At 38.1% G+C, this 23,701-nt stretch overlaps 1 protein-coding gene across 3 annotated transcripts; it reads left to right on the top strand.

Annotated features, from left to right (window-relative positions):
• The first annotated feature begins 471 nt into the window (after positions 1 to 471).
• Positions 472 to 21,952, top strand: LOC129768246 (uncharacterized). 3 transcript variants are annotated; one of them, XM_055769764.1, is made up of 6 exons: positions 472 to 703; positions 901 to 1,030; positions 1,444 to 1,611; positions 9,690 to 9,896; positions 10,162 to 10,528; positions 17,639 to 21,952. In XM_055769764.1, the coding sequence occupies exons 2-6, from the start codon at positions 952 to 954 to the stop codon at positions 18,492 to 18,494; spliced, it is 1,677 nt and encodes a 558-aa protein (XP_055625739.1). In that variant the 5' UTR covers positions 472 to 703; positions 901 to 951; the 3' UTR covers positions 18,495 to 21,952. The 3 variants fall into 3 exon arrangements, with proteins under 3 accessions (XP_055625739.1, XP_055625731.1, XP_055625746.1); XM_055769756.1 differs by having other exon boundaries at positions 473 to 680; XM_055769771.1 differs by having other exon boundaries at positions 689 to 830.
• Positions 21,953 to 23,701: the final 1,749 nt, after the last annotated feature.

The raw sequence follows: 23,701 nt of genomic DNA on the forward strand, positions 1-23,701 counted from the left end.
ATTAATTTTCATTAATGATTTTTTATTTGAAAAGTGCTCATTCTGCCTGAAAACTCATCATTATCTTCGACACTTCACTAACTCGTAAAATGTAGTTCAATGGCGTGCCGTTTATTTCGTTTCCACAGTGAAGTGCATTCGAGAATCAGGTCCAATATTTGTACCACATATTTGCACCACAAAACATATTTATCTACAGTAATATTATATTCATTTTATGACTATGAATTTTTTTTTTCATTTTGTGTCCATTTTGTCAAGCTTAAGATAAGTAAACCCACTGTGTCTACGGCCCGAAGGTGTATACCGAACGCAAGGTATGCCCATTTCATGTCTCTCTTGCGATGTTCTATTTTTTCTCTCTTTCTTCCCTCTATTACACGACGATTTCCCTTCTCTTTTGTGCCTTGTGCGACTGAACCTAGCTGATTTTACAGACCCTTGCCCAAAGCGGAAGTGACGCCTCCTGTGTTTCCATCCGCTATTCAGTCAGAAGAAAAGCGAGCTTCTAGTAGTCCGCGAAAAGTTTTGTGGAGTAAAAGGAGGGCAAAGTTTTTCTTTCTCTTGGGTGTTTGATAGTACCTTTCGACTTTTTCAACGCTAGAAAAGTGGATTAATAACAGAAAGCACCATTTTCAGGGGATTAGAAAGCGTTTAAGAGAGTGATTGTTTTCGAAGAGGTGAACAATTGCGATTTGGAACGGTATTACGAATCATTTTTTTTGTTTCCTCTTCTGTGGTAACGTACGCATACAAGATTGTTTTATGCGGACAGAAAAGGAGAACAAGTGTATTTTTCGATAGTTCTAGAGAGCGACTGAGAGGGAAAAGTAGGCGCGGAGTTTTACAAATCACTAAGCGCTGTCAAAGTGAACGTATTTTTCTTCTGTTCCTTTGTAGCATTAAAGAAGACAATTTTCTTTGATTCGGATCGCAATCACAGGACGAACAATGGCGGCAGAAGGGGAAAACGAAACACTACCGACAACGACGCCAACTTCCACGACCCCGGTTCCGGAGGAAGACAAACGTGAGTAATCGAACGCAATGAGCTTTTCGCTTTGATGCCCTTATTTGACATACGGATATATTTTTCTTGTCGCTGCTTTCTTTGCTACAATGAAAGCAAAAAACAGGAGCGGCGGTGAAATCATCTTTATTTTTGATCAATTTATTTTGCTTTCCGTCTGTTATACCCGATTCATGAAGGAAAATCATTCCGAAATATTGTTGTAATAGTAAAACAAGACAATATAGAAAACATCTGAATACTGAAAAGTCATTGCCTTCTGTGATGATGTCAGTAGCTAGTGCAGTATTTCGTAATGGAAAAAGAATTTCCTAGTCAACACAACTGCTGCTGCTCGCTGTCCCATTCTAGCATTTCCAGTTCCCGATCGTAACGTAACCTCACTCACGCATTCCAAAATCTTTTGATTGCAGCAAAGGAAATCACCAAACGATCGCTACGATTGGATATCTGGCAAAAAATGAGAGAAATGAAACTTTCGCCGCTACGGCGATTCTCCATTTTCAACAAGATACCCAACTTTACCGGGGCAGATGAGGCAGCAGAAAAGCTCGCCCAGACCGAGGAATTCAAGAAAGCGAGTAAGTACCGAGCGAAAACCGTTCGAGGGGAAACAAATTTGACCTTCCGACCGTAGAATAACATCTTAGCAGTGTTTTTATAAACAAACGTTTCAATTAATGTTTATCAGTTTCAATTGGGAGCTTTGTCCAAACCTGGTTGGCTGAACTATGTGATGATGATTGTGTATGAATTATCTGTTTTGCAGCAACCAGTCGGGCGTATCGATAAGACAATAACTTTTTGTGGTATTTTATTTTTCTGCTGGCTGTGGCCGAAAATGAATTTTATTGATACCGTGTCATCGGTAGCAGGTGTTACGCGAAACAATCAGTTTTCCTTCACACTGCATCATTTAGATTCATCGAATTTCTCTTTATTTTTTGTAATATTTTATTTAGAGGAAAGTTTGAACTTATCTAGGCTGTGAATTTGATTTTTCTTGCCACAATCTCGATATAAATCATAAAAATGGTTATCAGATAAGGAACATTTTTTCAGAATACGTGTTATTGTTATTTCATATACTTTGAGGGAGATGTAAATTCTGTGCAATGGATAATTGGTTCCACAGCACATTTTTTAAATCTATTGTATTATCATTAAATTAGATCTTCTGAATGTATGATTGTATTGAAATTTATGCCAACGATAAGCCCAATGATCAAAACGTTCTGAATTCTGTGTATTGTTTTCTAACATCTGAAAAAAAAGTTATTTTAAAAATGAAAATTCATTTTTCTCAAAAACGCATTTTTTTAAATAAAAAAAAAAATAGATATGAATAGCCCTTACAATTTCCAACAAGTCGTCCATACATCGGAAGATGGGCACTTTTATAGGGAAAAAGTTGTTCTAACAACTTTTTTATATTTTCTTTGAAAAAAATACAACTTATTCTAATTTTGTTTAAGGTCAAGATAGCGATATAGTGTATTCGACAAAGTTTTAGATCTTATTAAAACGGGAACTTTTGTCGAAGACGTGTCGTTTTGGAATATAAGTCATTTTTGTACGAAGACTCCTGAAGAAAATAATGTTTTGCTCGTAACATTTTTGTGTGTAAATTCTCATGTTTTTGACATGTTTCAAAATAGAGAAAAGTTTGCAGAGCATGTGAATTGCGATAATTTATACATAAAAATGTGCCCATCGTATGGAAAACATGTTGGAAATTCTAAGGGCTATTTATATCAATTGTTTCAGAGTTTTAAAAGCATATTTTTTCGAGTAAAATGAATTTTAATTTTCAAAATATTTTTTTTCCAATGAAATTTTTTTCCAAAAAATTCTTTGATAATTTTTAATGAAAACCTATGTAATTTCCTACATTTCATTCTCTGACCATCTTTTTGTAGATGTTATAGTTTTTAAGTTAAGATTTTTCGAAAAAAAAAGTTGAAAAACCCCAAATTTAAAAAAAAACTACAAAGAAAATATCAGATCTAAAAAATTTTAGTCAAAGAATGGAATGTAGGAAATTATATTGGTTTTTATCAAAAGTTATCTTAAAAATGTTTTTCTTTGAAAAAAGACCTATTAATGTTCAATTCGTAACATTTTTTTTGTATAAATTATCGTATTTTAAATGCTCTGCTAACTTTTCTCTATTTAGAAACATGCCAAACGTGAGAATTTACACACAAAAATGTTACGAGCAAAACATTGACGTTGACATATATTCCAAAAACTATAAAATATACAAAGTTGATGTCTTCGACAAAAGTTTATATTTAAACAAGATCTAAAACTTTGTCGAATACACTATATCGCTATCTTGACATTAAACTAAATTAGGACAAGTTGTATTTTTTTAAAGAAAACATGAAAAAGCTAATTTCCTTATATCCCATCCTTCTCCTAAAAATATGTCACCCTCCTAAACTCGAGTACACCACGAGTAATCGGTTTTCCACCTTACTAACCATAGATGTAAGAAAATTGTTTATATATATAGTTTTAAAATGATATTTAATAATTCGGCTCCTTTAAACTTAAGTAACTGAGCCTGTAAAAATAAACGAATAAAAAAAATGAAGAAGCTGTTGTTCGAAAAACTTTTTCCCTGTAAAAGTGCCCATCTTCCGATGTATGGACCGACTTGTTGGTAATTGTAAGGGCTATTCATATATGTAGTTTTAAGAATTTTTAAAAAATACGTTTTTGAGAAAAATGAATCTTTATTTTTAAAATAACTTTTTTTGTTAGCGAAATTTTTTTCCAAATTTTTTTTTGGTAATTTTTTGTGAAAATTTTTCTATATTTTCCTACAATTTTCTACAATTTCCTACATTTCATCCTTTGACAAGAATTTTGTAGGTATCATAGTTTTTAAGTTATAAATTTTTGTAAAAAATTAAGAAAAAAAATTGGCTTTTTCCAAAAAGTAGTCTAATTGCATTTCGTATATTTCAAGTATGCAAAGTTACTTAATGAACCATGTCTTTACACCCAAAACGTTTCACTACTCTTTGAGATGGTGCTGCCAACTCCTAAGACGAGTTGGCATAAATTTCGTTTATTACGTGTCCGCTTTCAAAGGAAACGATCGTTAGATTAATCCCAAGATCCTTCACTAATTGATGTTCTGATTGACCTTTTCTTAAGCTAAAGGCGATTATCCACTCATTCCGGTCAGTGCATCAGTATTATGCCGTAGAGGCGAATGAACTGAAAAGTTTAAACCCTCTTAAAGCCAAAAAGAAGAAGAAGAAGAAGTATTATGCCGTATGTAGCATTAAATCCAATGCAATTGGTCTGAATGGTTTTCCAATCAAATTCATCGAAATAATTCTGCCGTTGGTCGTGCAGCAAATTACTCTCATCTTCAATAGCATAGAGACCTCGTATTTTCCTTCATGTTGGAAACATTTCAAGGTTTTGTTACTTCGAAAGAAACAACATATAATCGCTTTGTCAAACCATTAACCAATCAGTATCTTATGTTCGCAATCGAAGTCATTTGAGAAACTTATCAACAGATGTTACCCTTCATCTCGGAGAACAATATACAGGGTTTTCCATTTCGGGCTTCCGAAAGTATACAGTCCTGCGCTGACAACCGTTTGATGCTGTGATATTGCTGCTGTGGCTACCAGTGTGGAGGATGACCCGAATGTTTCGATTCCACGGCGTGCTCAGCAATTGGGCTTGTCAAACACATCATTGTGGCGAATTATGCATTTGGACTTGCACCTACATCCATATAAAGTCCAACTGGTACAAAAATTAGAGCGTGGTGACCATGGAATGCGTCGGGCATACGTCGATTGGGTGAACGAACAACAGCAGCAAAATGCTGAATTTTCGCATCAAATTTTCTTCAGCGATGAGGCACATTTCAAGCTCGGTGGCTATGTGAACACCCAAAATTTCCGTATATGGGGCTCAGAAAATCCACACGTGATTGTTGAGAGGCCATTGCATCCGCCAAAAGTCACTGTTTGGGGCGCATTATGGTCTGGTGGAGTCATCGGGCCGTATTTCTTTGAAAATAAGGACGACAAGACGGTAACTGTGAATGGTGAGCGCTATGGCCGCATGTTAACCGTTTTTTTTTGCCACAAATTGAAGATATGGATACGGATGACATGTGGTTTCAGCAGGACGGCGCCACGTGCCACACAACACGACCGAACATGGCCATATTGCGAACGAAATTTGAGGGACGTATAATTTCGCGTTTTGGTGATGCCAATTGACCGTCCAGATCATGCGATTTGAACCCGCTAGACTTTTTTTATGGGGTTATGCGAAAGACCGTGTATATGCCAACTCTCCGCAAACTCTTGAACTTTTGAAAGACAACATTCGTGAAGTTATGACCGAGATACCGCCCCATATGTGCCGAAAAGTAATCGAAAATTACCTGTTCCGGATCAAGGTGTGCGAGGAAGCCCTACGTGGACATTTGAATGATGTTGTATTTCACACATTTCACACATTTTTTGGCATAAACCAAACTTTAATTTGAAATAAAAGTTTCATCGAAATTCGAATTCTAAGTGTGTTTTATTTCAATTTACTTTCGGAATTTAAAGTTGGAAAACCCTGTACTATCAGAGTTTCCAGCGGGTTTCCGAAAAAGTGAAAGCGCCCGAACAGCAGCGATCCAGCTGTTCCTCCTCCTCCTCCTATCTTCAGAAGCTCATCATCGGTATCAGTTTTTAACAGGGGCTATAGTTTTTGAATCGCTAATATTATTAGATATAATGAAATTGTTAAATTTTATACATTAATATAATTCTCGTGTAGCAATACCCTCCAAAAATTCGCAATTCAAAATAAATATAGGAGGTAGTGTCCCAAGTCACGACCACATTGTTGACGTAGTCGCTTATTAATAACTTTGGATATCATTTTAGAATGCTGCGAAATTTAAGAAATAGTTGTTTAGTAGTTGTCATTCATCAGTTGACGATAATTGATTGATGATTCGTGCTTGCTCTCACAGAACAATACACAAGCTGGTCGCATGTCGCACTTTGTTTCATGTCAATGCATTGAAAGTTTACCTCGAACGCTATTTCGGTGACCTTTCTCGCAATTGACATACAGTACCATTATTCCACATCTCATAACTACATCAAATTTTCTTTGGCACCGCATGGAATGAACAACAATGACAATACTTGCTAGTGTCAAAGATCACGCAACATGTTATATAGCATAGTCTCAGTGGAATCGCACCTCTAGACATCGTTTGTGCAACGTAAACCAACCAGCGTCACACAAGCGTTAAGCATAGCATTCATACAGAGATTCATACAGTGATAGACATTCGTTTAGCCGCACTTGAAACACTTACAAAACAACTAGGAATGTTCTTTTTGTCGGGATACTTATTTGCTGTAGTGATAGTATGTTCAACATATTAAGGACCGCACGTTTTGAGGCAAACTTGAACGCTTCATTTGTTCGGATTCCACGAACGAGATCATTTCCTTCCATGTGGATGAGATGGAGGCGAGGCATCGGTAGGCCTTGTTAGATTCTTGGGAAACCAAGGATTTAACCTTCAAGTGTAGAAAACACTGGTTATTTCGTGATCCATCCGTAACAGACGGAACGCGAAACACGAGAAATCTCGTGTTAAGTCACTTTTATTGAAAGGACGTGCGTCACAATCACACACACACACATACACACACAAGGCGACATCGGTGGATATAAACATTTAAACGTCGTTTTTTCCCGAGACACACGTTTAGCCACAGGGCATAAAAAACGAGTTTTTGCATAATCACCAAGCCTTTATCTGTGTTTTTTGAAAAAATACTTGGGAATGTTCAATTTACAAGATAAATATTAGATGTGCAACGTAAGAAGTTGGTCAGATTAGTGATTTACGTAGAATTTAAAGGAATGGCGAAAGGTATTCTATTGACGGAAGAGGGGCGGAAAATAATAAATATGTTCAGTGAACAAAAGTTTTCTAATCGCTCGATCGTAACAAAAATTGGTCTATCTGAGAAAGTGGTACAGAATTTCTTTAAATAGTGCCAGAAATATGGGTTATAACGACCAACAAATGGGAACACCAAAGTTACTTTGCGTCTCAAAGGTCGAATAAGACACGAAGCAACCAGGAAACGATGTCCTGCTCATACATTAAGGCAGAATCAGTTGTTCCAGTAACGAAGAGGCATATTGCGCGCATCTTGTATGAGTCACCAAACATCATGTGGAAGAAACCTCAAGGGAAGCCGAAACTGACCGCCATCCATAAGCAGAACCATCTCATTTTCGCCCGGCAATACATGGAATGGAAACTAGAATGGAGAAATGTTGTATTTTCCGGCGAAAAAAGTTCAATTTGGATGGTCCGGACTGTTACAGTTGCTATTGGTACAATTTAAGTCAACGGCATGTCGTGAGATCGAAGCGAAACTTTGGGGGCGGAAGTTTGACAGTGTGGGGAGCCGTTTCCTATCACAGCAAGCTTCTCATTTGTTTCATTTTCACCCGAATGAACTCCGAAAAGTATCTTCAATTACTGGAGGACGTTTTGATTGGCCATATTGAGAATAACACTACCGAGGATGTAATTTTTTCAGCAGGATTATGCATAGATCCACGATCCACGGCTAAACGAATGTCCACCCTGATTACACATATTTGAATTACTTAGAAAACAAAAAATGAATTTATACTTTGTTTCAGAATGAATTCGATGAAAATAAACAATAATCGTCTTTTATGAGCAAAACTGTACAAAGAATTGACTTATTTTTGAAAATATTGAGGAAAAATAGGGTGCGGCTAAACGAATGTCTACCATACATTGGTGGCTCGAAGAGACTAAGAATATAAACATTGGTTGGGTAAATGATCTTGGTTTGTCCGATTTGGGGTGTTTTTACGCAACTAGTAAATGCAAATCGATTTTTCTTCATAGAAATCACACATAATCGATACGAGTTTGGGTTTGTTGGAAAACCTCAAGTTTCTAGTTGCCTCTAGTTCTAGATACTACCAAAAGGTGTTGAAATTATTAAAAATTTTATGTTTTTTAAGGATTTTACTCAAAGAGGAATTATGATCATGGTTTGCCCAAAAAATGATCATGGTTTGTCCGGTTTTAGAAATCATCATTTATGAATGAAAACATTTGAATTCACAAGTAGATGTTGCATTTATCATTGCTTGAGGTTACTGTCATCATGTTGATCCATTCATAATTTAGGCTTTCTTCTGAATATTGCCTTTTATTGGGCATTTTAAATGTGTTACCCTCAACTCAGCGGAACTTTTTTCTGCTATGTGCGAAGGACATAACAAACAAACTGCAGCGCGCCAAGCTGTTGCCATAGAAATCATGTGGACAAAATAACATTATTGAATTGGACAACTCATGATCAGAATTGAGTTCACCAAAATGCGTTAATTTAATGGATTAGCTATGTAAATCTGATACAAATGATGTTTACAATATTTGTGAGTGTTTTAATCCAGAAAAGGTCTGAATACGTGCCAAATAATCATCTGGTGATCGATTAAAAGTAAACTCGAATGAGGGGCGCATTGACACAAATAGAAAATGTATTTTATAATCCTTTAAAACATGTGATTCCGTTAAAATATACTATAAAACTACTGTAAATCATGAAAAAGACAATTTTATTTATAAGTTTTGAAACAAACAAAATACCTTATTTGACACAGGAGTGCTGAATTAGAGCATTCAAAAAAGTGAACAAGCCATGATCATATTTTCGACTGGACAAACCAAAATCATTTACCTTAATAATAGAACGGTAGTACCGTATTGTAAGATTTTTATGCTTGTATGTTTCAAAGAGTCCAATGCGAACTTTTGCCCCGTGGACACCTTTGTCCCACACTGCTCTATTTGTTCGTTTGATTTGTGTTTTGCTTTCTTTCAATTCTCTCAAAAAATTCAACAGCATTATTAAAAATCAAGAAAGTGAATCCTAATACAATTTTTTATGTTGTCGTTCACCAGTGCTAAAGGAGGACAAAGAATTTGAAAATAAACAAAGTATGTTTACAGGTTTACGGTCAATACTCCATTCCATGTGTGTATAGGTTAGGTGATGATGTGAACAGCTTGCGTTCCAATGAACGATAAGTAGCATTCAAAATGTTGAATCCAATTGTACCGATTTTGTCATCCTAGCTGCAATCTGTTTTGTTATCATCTTTATTGTTAGTATTCTGTTTAAGGTTTGTTGGTTTAAACTTTGATAAGGACCGCTGTCAAGTCCTAAATAAAACAAAAGAAGATATGAAATTGTGTATATTTGGAGAGCATTTTGTTTACTTCATCATAGTGATAATAATCATCACGTTATCACTACTCTTTGTTCTGTTGACTCAAAGGTTTACACAAACTAATCTCTTGAAGCCGCATGCTGAAAGCGTCATTTTTTAGAATGTAAGATCACTTGATTTGGTCTAGTCCAGAGATTCTTAAAGTGGCTGATATCGACATATCGGTTTCCCGGGGGGTCGACATGAACGAATACTGATTTTGATATTGATTTTTATAGTTCTGATTTTAAACTTTCAATATACTGTATAGGCTGTATTACATAAACCAATTTGTTATGAGAGTAACCCTATCCGCTCCTTTCAGATACCATCAAGGTGAACATTGATTTGGCCCAGCAACATGTCAAGCTGGAGGTGTTGAAGGCTGGCAAGACGCTGCTCGTGCCACCGGCCCAGCAATCGCCCAACGTGTACGCCAAGATCAAATGTAGCAACATGAGCGAGCTCGATGCGGCGACGCAGAAAAAGATCATCAAACTGCAGGGTCCACCAGATACATTCGAAGAGATTGGTATGTGTGTTGTTTTTTGGGTTTAATCGCGGGAGAAGTTGATAAGCGGGGGAAAATTGTGTAGCTACCTTGTTTTATTTTGTTTTCTGCCTCGTGCTTTCACGCTGGCGAAATGTGAATAACGACACTTGAACTTTGATAACGGGAGCGGTTACAAACACGAAAGAGTTGATAGAAGACGAAGCATATGAAATTGTTTGCACTCACTTTCTTTCTCTTTTACTCACGAATACTGTTTGTTTACCTATATTTTCGTTCATCCTAGGTATGACCGGCACGGAGAAGATAGACATGGTTGTTGTTGGATCCTGCGCTGTTTCCCGACAGGGTTACCGCATTGGAAAAGGTAACGGCTATGTCGATCTGGATATTGCAATTCTAAACGAGCTGGGCCTGATTACCAAGGACACACTGATCGTAACGACCGTTCACGATGTGCAGGTGTTCGACACGCTACCAGAAGAACTGTTCAAAAATTATGATTTACCGCTGGATCTCATCGTGACGCCCACTGAGGTTATCCGCGTGGAGAAGAAACTCCGTCGATCGACGGGCATTCAGTGGCATCTGTTGTCTTCACGTCGTCTGGATATTGTACCGGTGCTGAAGTGCATGAAGGAGGATCAAGAGAAGTATGCTTTTTTGTTTTCCTTTTTTTTTTTTTGAATGATATGTAGATCTCTAGTTTGAAGTGACCAGACGTCCCGCGTTACGCGAGACAGTTCCGCATTTCAACAAAATGTCCCGCGTAAGATTACGTCCCGCGAAACGTCCCGCGTTTGGCAAAAGAAACGAAAATGTCCCGCGATATCAGTATATTTCAATATCACAATCTAATCATGTTGATTTTCTTAATTGGATGAACCTCAAAAAACAAACTTTTATTTGACAGACTGTTCAAGAGCGCTTCTAATACATCCTAAGACTAATACGTTGAGCTGGGTTCATCGCACCGACATTGGGCTTTTTGTTTAGAGAGTGTCAACTGGAAGCGACAGCAACAAAAATGGAAAATGATTTTTATAAAAGTCCCCTATTGATCCGCAGGGACCAACGCGAGTCAAACGAAAAGATCATCTTTGGTCCTCTAGCTCGGTCAGGGCTTAACGTTTTAAATAAGCCGGAGAAACTAGTCTATACTCGACAGGAAGAGGGAGGGTTGTTTGATGAAGTATCGTGAATGAAGCGCTGGGCGGTCTTACGGAAGTTGGTCGGAACCTCAACCATGGTCGATGAAAAGATGTATGTCGGCGTATTTTTTTACATTTTCGTGGCTTTGGTGGTCGACTGTCTCTCCATTTTGGCCATTCACCCAAAACTTTTTAACGGTCACAGCTGGGGAGTGTTGAGAAGGTTGGCGGTCTTCGCGACAATGTTTATCTCCAGCCGATCCATCCTCATCCACATCACCTTCGCAACTTCCGGCAATCACTTCGTACTATATATCTCCCCGTTCACAATATGATTAGAAAGAAGAGCGGCTTGGACATTCGCTTCACATCTGTAAGAGAAGGACCTTCTTCGAGAAGTTGGTGTGGATGATATATTCGAAGTCATCGCTTACCTGGGGAACGTAAAGTACCCGATCCCCTGCCATTCGTTAAATTCTAGCATCAAGTACGTCTCGTCTTTCATTATAAGCACGGAAAGAAGTTTTTCACTTCTTTGGCCGGAAAGAGGATTTTCACCAGCACCTCAAGCTACTCCTTCTGAGTGATTGCTTGCTGCTCAGATACGGCCGGTCTCATCTGACGCTTCCACATAAAAATGTCCAGTTTGACCAGATTCTCCTTCACCGTTTGGCCGGTTGCTTCGATGTCCCAGCTTAGGGAGCAGCAGGGATATGATGTTGTAAATACCAGATCGGCTATATCTGGCGGACACAAAGTGCCTCAGGATGTCCAACTTCTTCGCTGTGGGGTGGAGCTTGCAGTATGAAAAAATCATCAAGTTGCTTGACAGTGCTGCTGCTGCTGCGAATCAACATCCTTGAATAAGTTTTGTTTTAGGCTTAATAAACGTAAGATTTAAGAAAAAATTCGAGCATTCCATTCGGTAATATTCGTAATTTCTTTTTCAAAGAAAATTGTAGAATTCGAATCGTGCTTGCCAGGCGTAAATGCTCTGATTGAGCGAGTGATTTTCAGGCGCAAACAAAATCTAAACCACCGAAAAATCACAACTGTGTGCCGATACTTAGAAAAAAATAATACATATCAGTTCAGACTCGCTAAACTATGGTATATGTTCCCATAACGTAGATACATAACGTTTTGTTATTTGGGTCCCGCGTTAGACCTCTGACCATCTGGTCACTTTACTCTAGTTGGATTCGATAAGATTTTGGTGGGGCTTCTTATGAATAACTTTTTTTTTTTTTCCCATATGTTTATTTGCAAATCTCTTTCAGAAGCGTTTATTTTTTTCCCATATGTTTATTTGCAAAGCTCTTTCAGACGCAGAAGCTGTTCAGAGCCGAAATTTCATTTTAAAACTACGTTCATAAAGATTCGACCGATTACTCGTGGTTTACCCGAGATGGAAATGGAGTATCGTTGTTTCAACGAATACCGTTTAAATGGTGGTTCTTAGATTTGTATAGTCTCTCAATTTTTTTTGGGTACCGTAACTCCAACTAGCGTGCACCCGTGGCCGGTGTGGTTAGCATCTCACATTATCATGCCGGGTGTTCGGGTTCGATTCCCGTTCTGGCCGGAGGATTTTTCTCAGAGAAATTTCCTTCGACTTGCACTGTGGTCACGCGTATTCTAGAGCTTGCCCCTCGGAATACATTCAAGGCGTGTTATTCGGCATAAGAAATCTCAAATAAGTATTAATAAATGACGCATACGTTAATGCATACGCTGCATACATACGCATGCATACGCATACGCTGAGACGGCAAAAGTTCCACAAGGAACGTTAACGCAATTCAAGAAGAAGAACTCCAATTAGCAGGATTAGGCTCTTCATGTTTTGTTTATGTTCCTTACTCTGCGCTGAATGAAAAAAGAATAACTCCGGGGAAGAAAAATATGCGTTCTACCCGTGTTTTGACCATGGAGATGACAAGAAAGGTATTTCAAAACGGCGAGCTGCAAAATATTAAGGAACCCCGGAAAGTACTCTCCGTGCACAACTGAAATTGAATGGTAGCGTGAAACGCCCTGGAAATACACCGGAAATCGAGGTTTAAAAAAATGATGGCAAATACCTTAAAACTGCATCACGTATGATTTACAGATATCTAGAAAAGATTTTTTTTTGTCAAAAATCGATTTTTCAGGCGGAAAAACGACCAAGCGCCAAAAAAGAAACATTTTTCTAGCAAAAAAGAATTGAGATAACTGTAAATCTCGACGAGTAATGCAATTTTAAGAAATTTGGGATCAAAATTTGTTTTTGAAAACCTCGATTTTCGATGATTTTTTGTTTTTCAAAAAAACTCAAATTTTAACGTTTGTGCCACCAGTAAATGAAGTCAGAATGAGCTAATATTTTGCATTTTTTTATCGTGCAAATCGACATTTTGTAGCAAGTTCCGAATGAAAAATCGAGAACTATTTTTATTGGCACCCAAAACCATACTTTTCGTTTCGTACTCCGAAGAAAAATTCCGATTTTTGACAATTTTTTTTCGAGATAACACTACGTTTCATGTAATTTTAAGACTCTTAGAAGATCTTAGAAGATCGATCTTTTTCATTCCGATTTTTTGGAACGATCTTTTGTACTCGAGAAAATTGAGAAAATCGTTTTTTTTTGCTTTCGATCTTTTCGATCTTTTTGTAGTTTTGTTTTTCAGTATAAATCGATTTTTTATCTCACCAAAGGCCACGTAACATTTTTTTTAAACATAATTTCAAAATTTGGATTGCTTTTTCTACCATTTAATTCTGTTCAAATGGTGACAGAGACAGAACTAACGGCAGCTTCTGAGGGGATGAACTGTAACCGGTTGCGCATAGGATCACTGAACCTGATGTTTTTCTAAATCTGGCGCCAAAACCAACAATCGGTTTCGACTAAATGACATTTGTATCGCACGTTTGGCTTTTATGGTGTCATTGTCAGCTGAGTTTTGAGCGGTTGTTGAATTTCTAATAATGCTTTTTCAATTAATTTATTTAATAATACGACTACCTGACGGCACAAGTGAATGCCCTGTGACTATGGCCTTCATGCTGAGAAACAAATAAAAATGCTTTTGATATTTGAATAGAAATATGAAATTTGTATTCCCTGTTCAAAGAAAAGACGGCATTTATATAGAACAGGCAGATAAATCGAAAAAAAGATTTCAATTTTCCAAAAATCGATTCGACAAAGATCGATTCTTTAGTACCGATTTAATCAGTGGATCGATCCCTACACCGTTTGGAAAATCGATTCTAAAAGATCGATCTTTTCATAAAGATGGCCCAATCCTAGTAGACTGTACACTAGGGTGCCAATGAAAATTGTCATCTCTAATTTCAAAAAGTTACCCTATACAAAATGTTTACCACCTCGAAAAAACACCCTATGCTATGAAAAAACACCCTATATTAGCTCAATCGGACTTAAGGGAGAGTGGCGCGGTCAAAGTTTGAGTTTTTTGAAAAACGAAAAATCACCCAAGGGGGGAGGAAATCGGGGTTTTCGAAAAAAAAAGTTTGATGCCAAATGTCTTAAAATCGCATGAAACATCGAGATCTAATGTCATCTCGAATTTTTTTTTCGTTTTATGTGAGTTTTTTTTAGGAATACGAATCGAAACGTATGGTTTTGGGTGCCAATAAAAATAGTTATCTTGATTTTTCACACGGAACTAGCTGCGAAATGTTGATTTGCACGATAATAAACCCTTTGCAAAATATTAGCTCATTCGTTCCTTCATTTATTAGTGTCACTGACGTAAAAATTTGAATTTTATTGAAAAACGAAAGATCACCGAAAATTGGGGTTTTTAAAAAAAATGGATTACTCGTCGAGATTTACTGCATTTTTTTTTGCTGCAATGTAATGCCATGCATTGCTTTTTGGCCTGGCTATTGCAAAGGCTGTGACGACGTTGCTCATGATAGCCTCTCACAAGAGGATGTATTCTTTGAAGGAATCACAGTCGCTCGCTCTCTACCCTCACGTAAACGTCGATAATGAACTGTTGGCACAGCTCACAACATTGTAGAATGAAATTGTCCTTGCCGAGTCGAATCGTCATACAATATCCATAAAACTCTATCAAGCTCTCAACCATTGAAGTAGAAGATGGAGGGCGTTGTATGAACGGTATGTGTCGACAATAAACTCCAGATTATTGTTTCTCCTTTCGAATCACATTTTTTCGCGTCGTTGTGCAGTCGCTTACCATGGTTCCAGCAACGTCTTCAACAACATCGCATTGGATCTACACACGCACTACAGGTGGTGTTTTATTAGAATTGATGACAATAGTGTGATTATCATTTAGCAATCCGAGCATGTGTGATTTGAAGAGTTTTCAATAATTCATTGTACTCATTCAAAAAGGCTTCCAGCTCGCCGGCTATGCACCTGGCTTCAGGGGAATTGTGTGATGAATGTGTGAATGAAAGTTCGATGAAACGGACGTAGCGCCATCTATCATTTAACAACGTATATAACTTTGTTCTGTTTGGAAATCAAACGACGAATAAATTATTTGGATATATTCTATACAAAAAAACTAAAATCGCGATTATTTTAGGTTGAAATTTTCGGGTCATATGTATTTTTGAAGCCAAATTTACGAAAAAATTCAAAAAAAAATTATTCAGAATTGTATTTCCGTGCCTAGGACCGCCCCAATCGGTATTAAATGTATAGTAATCTAAAGGATCGTCTCCTATGTTCCAAACCAATATTACTTCAGAATAAATTTCATTACGAAAAAAATATTTCATTTAAAAAATTGCACTTTTTCTGTGTGGAATTTATATTCATGAGGATTTTTCCGCGTGTGCTATCTTGTATGTGTGCAATTTTCTTTGTTGTTATTTCCTTTGCGATTTTCCGGACACGTCCAAAAGATAACTGCTGCGGTGACGTTAGTACGTACGTACCGAATATACTCTGTTTCCGATTAGTATACCCGAAAGCAGTTCTCTTTTTAAAGGCATGAATAGAAACTAATGCTACCTATGGAAAATGGACCTGAAAAGTTGGACGAATTGATAAGAAAATATGGAGAGCCGATGAACGTAACTTGAACCGTGAATACCATTTCATAATCAAGACGGATAGAACACGGTACCTGGAACGGATTTAACGGTTTAGGATAAAATTGAAAATCATTTATGCAGTTTGAATTTCAGCATGTCGATTTTCCTTCAAGTAATCATCACCAATTTTAACGTATTATTTTTCAGGAACACGATCATTAAACGATTAATTTGTATGGCTCGAAACTTGGTGATTGATTGTGGAAAGATTAAAAACCTTCAAGCCATCATCGTTCACCTGTTCAACACCAACGATTAACAATTCATTTAATCCTCGACGACCAAGCCATTTTCCGACAGCAAAAATTAAAATAACGGTAGATGAGAAAATCTTTATTTTTGTCCTGCTTCTATAGAAATTTCCCACTGTAATTAAAATAAACATTGAAGAAAATCAATTTGAGTATTTTTCACACCACAAAAAAAAAACATTAACATTAATTGCATTAAAACATTAAAAAATACTGAAATCGATGAAAAAAAAAAATTTTTTTATATGCGATTGAAAAAATTCTCATTTTTTATTTAACACCCGTTACAAAAATCATTTCCCCCTGTGGCATCCTCTTGTTGTTACGTGCTGCAAATCACGACACAAAAGAGAACGAGACAACTTTGCATCGGTTCGCACTTCATGATACACAGACACGCAAGCAGAACCATCATATACGCTTTCGGTGTAGAAAGTTTATTTTCTTCTTTTCCTCTAACATATGCATATCGACCTCTCCATGTATCATGAAACAGCAGGATCGTACGGACTACGCAAAGCGAATGATTCATATTTAGCTAATATAGCAGATCCTGATTTTAAAGTCTCAGAGATTGCAAACTATATGATAATTTAGCTCGATAGAGGCTAAGGAAAGGGTAGGCAGATCATATTTTCCATTTTTAACGCCGCTATCCCTTGAAATATGTATATTCATATAGACCGCATAGTTTTACTAGCAACACCGCTCTCTTTTCCCATTCGTTGCTCTCCGCAAATGGTGACCGAATAATGACGTCATTTTTCTTGTATCATTTATTGCTTCGCACTTGTCTGTGCAGTAGGTTTCGCTATAGTAGAGCGGAACGATATATGCGGTTCAAACTTGTATGCAGCCTTCGAAAATGGTTTGCGATGTTTGATACAGCTAGAATATGCAAACAACAGTCTTCGTTCCTCTCTTGGTTTAATCATGTAATGTTACACAAGTGATTACTGTCATTCATACAAGTATCTGAATGATCCTCTCATATTTGGTTATATGTTCGTGAGAGGTTACTTGCATGACACATTGTGTATCATTCGATTTTGATCGAAATCCAAACACTGCAAGAAAGAGTAAAATTGACCGCCTCCCCCTTTTCAACAACAAAAAAAGGGGGACTTTATTGCAATCAAAGGTAAAGGTGGCTGTACAGATTAATGGGCTAGGAATCTTCGCGTTAAAGTTATATCTCTGTAATAAAGAACGATTATTCAAAACCCATCACAATGAACTCATTTAACTTCTATTTACATTTTGATTACAGGGCCGGCAAGGTGATTGAACTGAAATCGGACGACACAGACGTGGAGAGCTTCCGACAGAAGGCCAACCAGAGACGTACCCTTCGCCAGTCACAGTCCACTCAGAAACGACGAAGGCGCTCGAGCCGTCGGGTTGATCCGAACCTGTACAACGATAGAACCGGAAATCATGACGATGCCGGAGATAAGACCGACGGAGAGACTGCCGACGAGGGTAAAGCTGTGCGGAAACGTCCCCAGCGAAGATGGAACTATCAGCGTAATAGATCGGGGAAACGTACCAACAAGGACGGAACGGCAGCCGATTCCGGAACTGAGAAGTCCGAAGGGGAGGAGAATAGGAAGAAAGCCGGAAAGGGTGGCGATAGGAAGAGATCTGGACGCGCACGGGACAGTGCGGAGAAGGGCGCCAAGAGCGAGCGGAAGGAAAACCGCGGCCAGAGGAGCGTGTGTATACGCGTTTCGAACATTAACCGCACGATGAGAATCAAAGAACTCAAACAGGAGTTACGCAGCCGAGATTGCAATCCATACTTCATCAAATGGAATGGTTTCCACGGTAGGTGCTATCTGCACTTCGCTAGGAAACCTGACCAAAGTGATGATGTGACCGCGGCCGCTTTGATGAAGAGACTCGAGGACCTGACACTCACCCTGCCTCCCAAGGAGGAAAAGGATGGCGATAATGACAATGACGAACCACGAGCGGTGAAATTGAAATGTGAGATTTTCAAACGAAAGGAAGTCGTTAATGGAGAAGATACTCAGGGTGAGACCGAACCTACTCAGCAACCCACAACCAACGGAACCGTTCTGGAAGGCAGTCGAATTGAAACGACTGATGTGACCGCTGTCTAGAGCGCAGACAGAGGAGGAAACACCGCAAAGTAAAAAAAAGCCACAACACAAAATGCAGAGAAGTAAAGCGCGAACAGAGTGCAAAATATCGGATAGTGCCGGTTCCTGGTGGGATATGCACACCGGAAGCGGTCTACGTCGTGGCCAACGAGTGCCCATCATTTCTTTGTCGCGGCCATTTCGCGTATATAACATTAGTGTGTGTTCGAGATTTATGTTTGAAAAATAGGTGGAAGAAAATCGCCTTCATACGCTCCGCGCATACCGAGAAAGCGATATTTTGAGTTAGAGAAATTGGAGTACGCAGGGGAACGTACATCGCGGGAACCGGTCAGAAGATTTCTTTGCAATGATATAAGGATGCACCCTCATTTTCCTTCCGACAAAACCAAACACTCATGGATGCGGACGCTCGTCGCGTTACGATGGAAGCGAGCGCGCCCTCCATATTCCAAAAGGGGAAGATAATCACGAGAGGGCTATAAGTTGTTATTGTTTCTTCGTTATTTACAATATAACTTAGAGCTAGAGAGAATTTATTTATTTTACATTACAAACAAGCTGTTCCTTCCAATATTTCAAAACCATAATTTCCCGCATAAGAAAAACAAGATAGCATCGAAACGAGAAAGAGAATGAAAAGGCTCCGAGGCGTGCGCCGAAATCCGATTTTTGCCTTTCTAAGCGAATTCGACGTGTGATGCAGAGTGGAATACTGAACAAAACCGAGAACCGACCGTATAATATATGTGCATTAGAGAAGATTGAAACTAGAAATCAAACGTGAGGAAGATTTGTTGGAAAAATAATTCTTTTTCCTGCTAAGAAGAGCGCGAGATATATGAACCCTGTGAATTAAATACAAATGATTAGAACTTTTTTCTGTTATAGAAGAAGAACAAGTTTCGCGACTATGATGAACCTAAACCATATTTAACCGCACTAGCAGCTCGCTGGAAGTTGGAAGCAAGTGAACAATCCAACGCTATAATCAGATCAACATTTGTGTGTAAATCAGCAGAAATCGAGACGCAATTGGTGATGATTAAACCAACTGAATTGTGCACATTTAGAGGACAGATTGAGATGTGCATGCCTATATTTATATAATATTCATGTTGATGCAAAAAAGGTAATTTTCTTCTTTGCTACTTGATATGTGAATGAACAAAAAAGGAAAAACAAAGCAAAACAAATACAGTAAATGATATGAAAACGGTGATCCGTTAGCGCAAAGAGGAAGGACACAGAGATAGCGTTTTTTCTCACTCATACACACACATTATTCAAATTATGTTTTGTCAGTTAACTATATGTGTGTCGACACACAAAACCATTATTTACAAACAAAACGGAATGCATTACATTTGTTAAAGGAAAACAATGTCCACAAGACAGATGTATTTTGTGAACCACGTTTTAAGAAGAGATGATTGCGAATGCGCAAGAAGTGCAGAAGCTCTGATTGATGAATAAGATGAATTTTGAGGTATAGTTTGTGTAACTTAGGAGGAAGCAAACGAGAAATGAAATTGAGGAAATAAACAATTACCATTTATAAAATCTAGTTTACGGCTGAAAATTATGTAAGGTATTTGCTGCCCCGTGAAAATAGGAAGCTGGATGCTGGAAGTGTGCAAGAGAGAGGGGAAAGACCCACGAAACATAGAATGCGAAATACCGATCCAGCTTTCTTCGCTAGTAGGGCGTTTGAATTTTAGAATGATTAGAATGATTCGAACCTAAATGGCAAGGATAAAGGAGGAGTATCAATTTCTATTTATTTCGAGAACAAATGTGGATTTGCAATTGAAGTACACTATTTCGAAAAAGGGTTTTGCGTCCAGGAAAGATACTCTTTCTTTTTTGCCGATACTCTTACATAAGAATAAAAAAAAGAATAATTACAAAAAAAAGAGTGGTTCGAATCCGGGCACAGATTTACCTATTGATTAACCCCAATCATTAAAATACACTAATATACTAACTAGAAATCTTGGTCACACAATTTGGGAGATTTAGACAGAGTAAACACCATCTCCCAGTTGGGACGAATTTCAATAACGAAAGTATATGTCGGAAGAGGAAAACACAAGGGGCACTCTGAAAACAGATGATTGTTCGTTCCACCCACAATTCAACTCTTCTGATTTTACATTGACTTTGGCATTAAAAAACACTAACAAACGGTTTTCTTCAATACAAGACTAGGATAAGAGAAAATTCAATTAAGAAGCTAATAAGATCACACAGAGATAATCAGAGTCTAAAATTAGAATTGCGCTAAGGACCCACACATCAAAACGAAAGCGTATGCGCGCGCGTGTGTTGGAGACAGCAGAAGGAATTACGACAACGCACTCACAACATAAACAAAAGCGTAGGTTTAAAGTCTTATATACATCTTTATGGAAAGTAAAACAAATGAAAAGATAATCGGAGGAGTGCGAAGCCTTTCGCCTGGACCAGGAAACAAGTAGTGCAGCAACTCGCGAAAGCAGCTTCCCTCCGTGATTTCTGTGTTAATGTAAGATTTGCTGAATGTGTGTATGTTTTCTTTTAACAATGATATAAAATATATAACTATTTAGGCTTCAAGATTTAGTACCTTCATTACGCTAACACTAAGTATAGCTTGCAGCAAAATCAAACCCTTTAAACATCATAGAGAACCCATTGTGGTTTACGTTCAAAAACAAATCTACCGAAAGAACGATACCGTTTATTTTTCACCACAATTTATTAATTATTCAATCAAAAACTAGTTCCAAACCGGTTTCCAGCATATTAACCTATCTAGAGTACCTTTTTGTGCAAGCGCGCAAATAAGGCCGAGGATACAACACACACACACACTCACACCAGAGGTACAGTAGCCGTAAGAAGAAAATACGCAAATGAATATTATTCGTGAACAAGAACAAGAACAAAAAAAAATTAGGCCGTAAAAAGTGGTTCAAGAAAAGCCGGCGCAAAATGTTGTGACAGCGCATCGTGTGAGCTCCGGTTTTCGATAGAAACTTCTTTCATTGTTTATTCCAAAAAATATGCGAAAAAGTTACGAGTCAACAAATATTAGCGGACAGGAAAAAGAATTAAAGGTTTATTGGAGTGAAACTTTCCAATTCCTAAAACCGACGACACGACGACTACTGAGAGAGTACAGTATCGAGAACAGAGTAAAAAAAACCTAAAAGAAAGCACATTCGGAACGCGAAGGCTTGGTTTAGAGAAAGAAGAGAAGAAAAAAAAAACGCCGATACACTCAATGGAAGCATTGAGGGAAAAAGAAAGCGCGCGCGGTAGTTCAAAAGAAAGAAACAAAAGAAAAAAATCGTAGTAAATTACACAAAATAAAACAACGCCCAGGGATTAAACATAAACGAAAGAAGAAGAAGCAACCCAACACACAAAACGGTAACCTTTATTACGCAATGAAAAAAAAAACAAAACAGAAATAGTACTAAATCGAGCAAAAGCATAATTACGGAACAAAACAACAACACAAAACACTGTTTGATAACGAAGAACTAAAACAAAAAAGATCGTCATTTGTATGGAAACGAACAATAAAACAAATTTTGAATAACATATTTTACGCCTAAACGAAAACTTGTTTTGAGTGATTTGTTCTTCGAAAATCATTTCATCAACATTTATTGTTGTCAAGATTGTGAAGAGTAGACAACGTTATTCATAGGGTGGTAAATTGACGGGGTTATTCCAGGGCAAACCATGTGGAGCGTACTTGAAGCGTTTCTGAACTCGTTTAATACACTGAATATGTACTATGGAGTGTCTCAAAACAAACTTTTGTCTATAGTCTGGGAGCTCAACCGGAAAAAAGGGGGAATGGGGGCAACTCTGGGAAATGTTTCATCGAGGTGCTAAATTAAGTTTTATGCAACATTTCAATTCTTTGTGACTTTTGAACTCCGCTTGCGAATGACGGATCTCTACACTAACATGTACGAAAAAAATGAAACTATTGAGAACCAGAGCAGAGAGTCCAAAGCCCCTAAGCAAGATGATTGTATAATAAAGTGACCAGATGGTCAGAGGTCTAATGCGGGACACAAAAACAAAACGTTATGTATATACATTATGTAAACATAAACCATAGTTTAGCGAGTCTAAACTGATTAGTATTATTTCTTTCTGAGTATCGGCACTCAGTTGTGATTTTTCGGTGGTTAAGATTTTTTTTAAGACAAAAATAATTCAAGGCTGTTGATTCACAGCAGCAGCAGCACTGTCGAGCGACTTGATAATTTTTCTATACCATAAGCTCCACCCCACAGCGAAGGAGTTGGACATCCTGTGGCATTTTGTGTCCGCCAGATATAGCCGATCTGGTATTTACAATATCATCTCTTTGCCGCTCCTTAAGTCGGAAGATCCAAGCAACCGGCCAAACGGTGGAGAAGAATCTGGCCAAAATGGACATTTTTATGCGGAAGCGTCAAACGAGACCGGCCGTATCTGAGCAGCAGGCAATCACCCAGAAGGAGTACCTTGAGGTGTTGGTGAAAAACTTCTTTCCGGCGAAGAAAAATGAAAAACTTCTTTTCGTACTCATAATGAAAGACGAGACGTACTTGATGCTAGAATTCAACGAATGGCAGGGGACCGGGTAATTTACGTTCCCCAGATAAGGAATGACGTCGAATATATCATTCACATCAAGTTCTCGGAGAAGGTCCATCTCTGACAGACGTGAAGGGAATGTCCAAGCCGCTCTTTTTTCGAGTCATATGGTGAACTGGGAGATATATAGTACGAAGTGCTTGCCGGAGTTGGGAAGGTGATGTGGTCTTAATGCCGAACCTGGGATCAGTCCATTATGCCAAAAGATCACTGGAGGATGAATCGGCTGGAGATAAACATTGTCGCGAAGACTACCAACCTTCCCAGCATTCCACAGCTGCGCCCGAAACTTTTGGGCGTATGACCAAAATAGAGAGACAGACGACCACCAAAGCCACGAAAAGGTAAAATAACACGCCGATAACATCTTTTCATCGGCCATGTTTCAGGTTCCGGCCAACTTCTGTAAGACCGCCCAGCGCTTCATTTACGATACTTCATCAAACAACTCTGCCTCTTCCTGTCGAGTATACACTAGTGCTTCCGGCTTATTTAAAACGTTAAGCCCTGACCGAGCTAGTGGACCAAAGATGAACTTGTCGTCTGACTCACGTTGGTCC

Source organism: Toxorhynchites rutilus, chromosome 1 (assembly GCF_029784135.1).
Source record: "Toxorhynchites rutilus septentrionalis strain SRP chromosome 1, ASM2978413v1, whole genome shotgun sequence".
Classification (NCBI taxonomy): Eukaryota; Metazoa; Arthropoda; class Insecta; order Diptera; family Culicidae; genus Toxorhynchites; species Toxorhynchites rutilus.

Bases quoted from the DNA above. Each gene is read 5' to 3' on its own strand.
- LOC129768246 (XM_055769764.1), top strand. From the start codon at position 952: ATGGCGGCAGAAGGGGAAAACGAAACACTACCGACAACGACGCCAACT. The intron at 9,897-10,161 runs GTATGTGTGTTG...CGTTCATCCTAG, and splicing joins AGATACATTCGAAGAGATTG to GTATGACCGGCACGGAGAAG. The intron at 10,529-17,638 runs GTATGCTTTTTT...TTTTGATTACAG, and splicing joins ATGAAGGAGGATCAAGAGAA to GGCCGGCAAGGTGATTGAAC.